Source organism: Osmia bicornis, chromosome 10, assembly GCF_907164935.1.
Source record: "Osmia bicornis bicornis chromosome 10, iOsmBic2.1, whole genome shotgun sequence".
Taxonomy (NCBI): domain Eukaryota; kingdom Metazoa; phylum Arthropoda; class Insecta; order Hymenoptera; family Megachilidae; genus Osmia; species Osmia bicornis.
The window spans coordinates 995,429-1,002,810 of NC_060225.1; the positions used below are offsets into that span (position 1 = coordinate 995,429).

General features: G+C 37.1%; 1 protein-coding gene across 3 annotated transcripts; it reads right to left on the reverse strand.

The window, feature by feature from the left end:
* Positions 1-889: 889 nt before the first annotated feature.
* Positions 890-2,987, reverse strand: LOC114881203. Of its 3 annotated transcripts, XM_046287651.1 has the most exons (3): positions 1,811-2,987; positions 1,666-1,739; positions 890-1,586 (listed from the first exon to the last, which is right to left on the reverse strand). In XM_046287651.1, exon 1 carries the CDS (start codon positions 2,985-2,987, stop codon positions 2,088-2,090), a length of 900 nt encoding a protein of 299 aa, XP_046143607.1. In that variant the 3' UTR covers positions 890-1,586; positions 1,666-1,739; positions 1,811-2,087. The 3 variants fall into 3 exon arrangements, with proteins under 3 accessions (XP_046143607.1, XP_046143606.1, XP_046143605.1); XM_046287650.1 differs by having other exon boundaries at positions 890-1,739; XM_046287649.1 differs by having other exon boundaries at positions 1,666-2,987.
* Positions 2,988-7,382: the final 4,395 nt, after the last annotated feature.

Consider the following 7,382-nt stretch of genomic DNA (forward strand, 5'->3'; position numbering starts at 1 on the left):
AACGTTTATTTTGTTGGCGCAGCACCTCCCCGTGCACCCCCACCCTCAAAATACCCTAACCGAACCTAATTTTCAATCATTTTAAATATGAAATAGAAAATCGTATTGAAAGTTAGGTTAGGTTAGATTATTTTTGGGGTGGGGATGCAGGTGGAGAGGTTACACTCCTCCCTCGCCTTTCCGATACAAATAATCGAAACGAACGATATATCCATAGAAATGTTCAGATTTCCGGGAAAATTGCGGCGCATATATCAATCTTTCTTTGTTAATAACTTTTGAATAAACAATAATCGGCGACTTAAGGGCACAGACTCCTTCGAGGCCTCCTCCGAATCGATGTAAGCGCCATTGGAAAGAATCGGGCAATCGTGAAAACACATAATTGAGAAATTCGACATTTGACGGTGTGACATCTAACGTCATTATGCAGAATAAGAAACGAAAGTGAGGTACGTGACCTCTCCGATTTGGCCGGTCGGTATTACAGCAGATTTTTCTGCACAAAAATGGTAATACCCATACACATACGGGTGGCCGATGAAAACGAGAGGGCGCTTTTTTCTAATTCTGTATTCTATTCTGAATGTAAAAAAAATAGTCAGCTGTCGCATTGTACTTGACAAAATTTAAACGCAAAGTTTGATTGATAGTGCAAATTTATTATACTTTTAATTAATTAAAATATGCTTATGCTACAATATGTTACGTTGGAGTGAGGAACTATAATTGAGAATGAAAAATAAATGATGGGAAATCCCAGAAAAATAAAGTTTCTTAGGTTACATCTTTTTTTATATAAAAATACTAAACGGTTAGGTTATGGTTAGATTAATAAATAAATAGCGAATTAATATTTTAACAAAAAAGGATTAAAATACTACCCAGTAAAGTACAAGCCTTTTTTATTAATAAAATAATACAGTAGAACATGAACTCTATACACTTATAAGATAATTGAAAGCAATTATTGAACAAACATTATGTATTCAATTTGGTTGAGACGATTCCGGATCGCTTGTACTATCATGCTGTACACCCTGGTTTCATCTGTAAAAATAAATAAGTTTAATAACAATTTCTTTTTGATTTTATACTATTTGAATGTAAAAACTGTTACTTACACTTCCTGATGAATCCACTATTAGTCAAGTAAAAATTGATAGGAGATTAGGAAAGTAAAAATTAATAGGAGAGTGTGAAGAGACCCACCACCACCCCCATCAAAGACGGTCCTCTTCACTCTCCACATTTGTACTTTTGTGCCTAAAAGTATAAGTGTCATACTTATGCTGTCATACATATCATTTCCATTTGATATGAAAGAATTGTTCTCTTCCCTTGCAAAGTAAGGAAAAGTAGCTGAAAGTAAAAATTAATAGGAGAGTGTGAAGAGACCCACCACCACCCCCGTCAAAGACGGTCCTCTTCACTCTCCACATTTGTACTTTTGTGCATTTGTATACTTATGCCTTTGAACGTTATTGGACAGCTCTTCATATGCGCTGTGTGCACTCGCAGGTGCAATTACGATCTTCGATTGTAATCCTTTACTGCTAAATAAATAAATACATATAGCGGACCTCCTAAATAAATAAATACAACATGATAATGATTATAAATGAATTCACGTACAGGTAATAAAAATAGAGGCATTGTACTTACCTTTTTATACACGTGTGTTCCCGTTTCCTCCCAGATTATAAATTGTTTTCCCTTCCGATAAAATAAACAAGTAGCTGAAAGTAAAAATTAATAGGAGAGTGTCAAGAAATCCACCACCACCCCCGTTAAAGATATTATTATACACCTCATCATGTGTGGTGTGTACACCGCCGAGTGTAGTCTCAATAAACTGTAGAACAGCTCATCATATGAGCTGTGGGTTCTCAACGGTGCAGTCGTAATAGACTATAGAACAGCTCATCATATGAGCTGTGTGCACCCGCAGGTGCATTGCGACCTTAGATAGCAATCGTTTATTATACACTTCATCATATGAACTGTGTGCACTCCTCGGTGCAATTCTGATTTTTATGTACATCGTCACGTGTACTTTCTTGTGTACTGCTACATGTATTGTTGCTCTATTTTATGTATGCAGGCTCTCTAATAGGTTGCTGCCGATTAAATCTACTGTCTATAATTTCTGGCAACATAGAGTCTTCATAAAACCTTTTCAGTTTTTGCTCCATTTCTGTTGCCCAGAATCTGTCGTCTCTTTGTACTTTTGTAATTTTTATTCCTTTCTTTGTCCATAAACAGAATAGAGCACATTGTTTATTTGTTATGTGCAACTGTCCTTGCACTTGATAATAGTAGTGATGAATTTTATTCATTTCAGCATCCCGGAAAATACGCCGCATTACAGGAAGTTGCTCTATTGCTTCAGCAGGCGATAAATCCTTCGCCGATTTAGGGCATTTCACTTCGACGATAGTATCATCGTCCACGAGGCCGTCAGGAGTTGCACCTAAATAAGGCACAACGGCATCGATGAATAAACCACACGGTAGGATTTGGATTCCCAGTTCCGTTTCCAATTGTCCCAAGGCATTTGCCTCGTTCTCTCTTCCGTATTCAAGGGAACGCAAATATTGAATTTGCGGATACATTATACTCTTTATCGTATTTCCTCTTAGTGTATTCTTTCTCAATTGGCATACCTTGCCGAAATGTGATGCAGTTAATAATTTTTTACAGTAGGCTATCCATTTTTCGCTCTTGGCCTGATCGCAAGTTTCTGCTTCAATGTTATGTCGCATCGTTTGCCACTGAAGGAATGTAAACATGTGCCTCTCACACTCAGAAGAGAATACTGCTTCTTCCATATCTGGTTTTTCTGCCGTGGGGCCGTAATTTTTGTCGCACGATTGCTTTTCGTATCGAGATGCTTTGGCTTTTTCCTTATATTTCGCTGCCATTTGCGATGCATGCTTACGTCGTTGTTCCATATTTTGTACGATGGCTGTCGGTTCCTTGTTCATAGCAGTACTCAATCGGCTGAACGATTTTCTTGAATTGAAATGAAGAACAGCAGCAGAGACTCTACCCTGATACGAGCCCTTGCGTCCAAAGTTTATTCTTTTGCCACCGATGAATTTCACAATTATGTTATTGAAACTTTCCACTGCATTATTATTTAATCCATATAACAAGCTTTCAGCTCAAGGAAAGAGCGGTTGCATTGCTTCTTCTGTTCGGGTCAGAGTATTTGTTGCAGCTATGGCTAGCTCTTTTTCTAATTTCCCTGCGTCTTCTATTTCTCGTTGCGCAGCCAATTCGAACGCATCGATTATTTCATCTTGGCATTTTTCGTAAATTCTCTTGCTCATGCACGACACGTTCATGTCAAAAAGTATTTTTTCTAGTTGATTGTATCCGTCGCCTGTCATCATTGTACCGGAAACAGCGTTGCGGTTGATGTCCATTGTGTTATCACTGTTCTGAAGGCACGATACGCACTCAACGTGATTACACATTTGGCATTTTACTTTATACTTTTTTTTCAGTCCATTTTGTTAACATCCAATTATTTGGAAGTGTTCGACGCCACAGCCGATACTTTTCGAAGCTGTTTATTTGCTTGAAAACATGTTGAAAATCGACGAAATCTATCCCGTTAGAAACTGGTTTTTCTTCTAACTGCGGTGGTTCTGCTGTTTCTATCAATGCGTAATCTTCTAAATCAGATTCATTTTCTTCCACGTTTTCTTCATACGCTTCAATTTCGTCCACGTTTTCTTCATACGCTTCTACGGTAGAAAAATCATTCGCAGCAGGCGAGTGTGGCAGCATCTCATAAGAAGTGGAAGGTTCTTCAATCGCAGAATAATCATTCGCAACAGGCGAGTGTCGCAGCATTTCGGAAGAACTGGTACCTGCATCGTCTACGGTACAGGTGCTCTGACCTACCGCAAGGTACGCTGCCTTCTTCAAACGTCGCCTAACTAGAAATAACATACGCACGCCATTTTGCACAATGTCTTTTCGAACGGGCATTCTACATAATGCCTGGTCATTTTCCAAAATGCCCACGTTAAACACATTGCCCGTTACAAAAGGTTTCATCGCGATTGGTTCATTCGTTGCAGAGTAACAACAAGAAATAGGCTTTTTGCTATAACAATAGTTATTAACAATAATAAATTCCATACATTTTTGGATGCGAGCTCAGTGCGGAAATATCTCCTATTAAATTGAAAAGCTTTCATCGCGATCGGTACATTCCTTGCAGAGTAACCCTACAGAATATATTTTTTGCAATAATAATAGTTATTAACAATAAGAAGTTACATAAATTTTTGCAAATGGAATCATCGTGGAAAGATCCAGACGTAAAAAGTTTCATCCCGATCAGTGCATTCGTTACAGAGTAATGCTAAGGAATAGGATTTTACAATAACAATAGTTATTATACAGGGTGAGGAAAAAGTTCGGGACCGGTGAAATATCTCGAAAACAAGACATTTTAGGAGAAAATATTTGAAACATAAATTGTAGGGTTTCAATAGATGCATCAAACGGTGGTACGTATTTGACCTTGAGCGTAAATATGGAGGAGCTATCAAGGTCAAGTAAAAAATTTTTAAAAGAAACCCCCACTTTTTATTTAATATTCTTGTAGCTGACATCGAGAGCTTCTTTCGATTGAGTACTTTTCGAGATATGAGTCGATAAAGTTCAAGTACCGTCGGCATTAGCAGTAGCCAAGGTGTACCGCGTGGAGGTTGCCAAGCAGTAAAAGGGAGGCAATTCGAACATCTACTATAATGATTAACAAATACGTGCACATGCACACACACAATGAGCTATCAACCCGACCGTGCAACCTCGACGCGGTACACCGTGACTACTCCTACTGCCGACGGTGCTTGAACTTTATCGACACATATCTCGAAAAGTACTCAACCGAAAGAAGCTCATGGAAGTGTTTTGAAAAGCTCTCGATGTCAGCTACAAGAATATTAAATAAAAAGTTGGGGTTTCCATTAAAAATTTTTAACTTGACCTTGATAGCTCCTCCATACTTACGCTCAAGGTCAAATATGTACCACCGTTTGATGCATTTATTGAAACCCTACAACTTATGTATCAAATATTTTTTCCTAAAATACTTTATTTTCGAGATATTTCACCGGTCCCGAACTTTTTCCTCACCCTGTATATGCATACCGATTTTCGGTCGACGCGCTATATGTATAGAAACAGTAGAGATTTGGCGACTGCATGCTGACCCACACACCTTCAGAGACACGTAGGCATACGTAGAATTCAATGTAGTAGTAACAATAGTTTTCCACGAATATCTCGGAAACTGAAGCTTTTCGTTAATTATGCGTAATAAAAAAGTTGTTCAGAATCATGCCCCTGACAACATATTAAAGGGTCATTGAAATCATCCTATGTTGAGATTCGAAACTTCCTGTCTTTTGCAATAACAATGAAAAAATGCAAAATGTTTCTTTAACGAGACCAATCGGGAGACATACTCTACAAGATGCAAAAAGTTTCGTTCCAATTCGTCCATCCGTCTCAGAGTAATGGGCGAACATACATTTAAAAAAAAAGTCGTTAGGAATGAAAAAATTCAAAATTTTTTTTTTACGGGACCAATGGGGAGCTATACTCTACAAGATGCAAAAAGTTTCATGCCGACTGATTCATCCGTCTCGGAATAATCGGTGAACATACGCCGAACGTACATGAAATAATACGTTTTTTTGCAATAATAACAAAAAACAAATCCGACTTCGAAATGCCCTAAAAAGTATCAAATAATTTCTATTTTATTTATACCAATATTCCATAACTATTAATAATATCTACTTAATCGTTAAATGGGATACCAAATACATTTCAAAGTTTTCGTAGGCGGCGCAAAATTAAAAACTTTTCCTCTACTAGGAAGATTTCTAACTCCGGCGTCGGCAATCTATGATAAATCACCCATTTGATAATTTCAAGTAAACAATATTCAACGGGAATCAACAAACCCATTTTGAATTAACTATACTGCAGTTCACGAGTGACCGCACTTAACTCGCGCAGCTAGTGACCTACTGAGGTCTAGGGAGATTTTTAGTAGTGCGTGTGATTCCCCTTTACAGCTTGCTTCTTACTTTGCGTTCACATCGTTTTTTTTTTGCGACAAATAATAGGAATTTCATTGTATCGTGAAACTTTACAATATCATCACCGGTTATCAGTTATCGTACGTCATATATTTCTGCCCACCATTTATATGATCGCAAAGTATAATAAGAAGCAAGCTGTAGAGGGGAATAACACACGTTATTAAAAATCTCTCTAGACCTAGTGAGTGGCGCGAGTTAAGTATGGTCTCTTGTGAACTGCAGTATAGTGCATGTACATCAGGAGTGCTGCCAATTTCTCATACAATCGGTACAATTACAAATGTTTTCAGCCGGATCTATAATTTTTCTCTTACGACTCATTAATTACCAAGTTTGCCATACCGCAATCAAATCGTTATTGGCAGCATCGTTTGTTCGGGTATTTTTAATTTTGCGCCGCCTCCGAAAACTTTGAAATGTATTTGGTATCCCATTTAACGATTAAGTAGATATTATTAATAGTTATGGAATATTGGTATAAATGAAATAGAAATTATTTTACGCTTTTTAGTGCATTTCGAAGTCGGATGTTTTTTTTGTTAAAAATTATTTTATTTCATTATGTCTCGATGAAAGCACCGATAATCGGCATGTAAGTCAATTAAGTATTTTTGCTCGAATCGTGCAAGATTTTTCACATATTGAGTAGCTTTTAGATTTCGTTCCATTACATTCAAGAACAACAGGCGTTGATATTTTCGAAGCCGTTGATCAAACTTTAAAAAAGTTTGATAACAATTTAGATAAATTTTCAGCTATCTTTACCGATGGCGCAAAAGCAATGATTGGCACAAAGCATGGATTGTTCGGTCAAATAAAGCAGCGAGGTTTTAAGTTCCCTGTCATTCATTGCGTAATTCATCAAGAAGCGTTATGTGGGAAAGTTGTAAAACTATCTAAAGCAATGCAAACTATGACAAAAATCATTAATATTATTAAAGGTAGTCAAAAATTTCTCAGTCACAGAAAGTTTCAGCAATTTCTCCAGGAACATAACGCAATGTACACAGATGTGCCTCTATACATATTGTGAAGTTCGGTGGCTTAGTGCAGAAAAATGTTTAGAAAAATTCTTTGCAATAAGAAAAGAAATCTTCCTTTTCTTGCAAGAAAATATTGCTGCAAAATATGAAGAATTAAAATTTTTTTTTGAGGATGTAGACTCGCTTTGCGAGCTTCTTCTCATAACTGACATGGCAAACCATTTAAATATTCTGAATTTAAAGCTGTAAAAGACCAATCAAG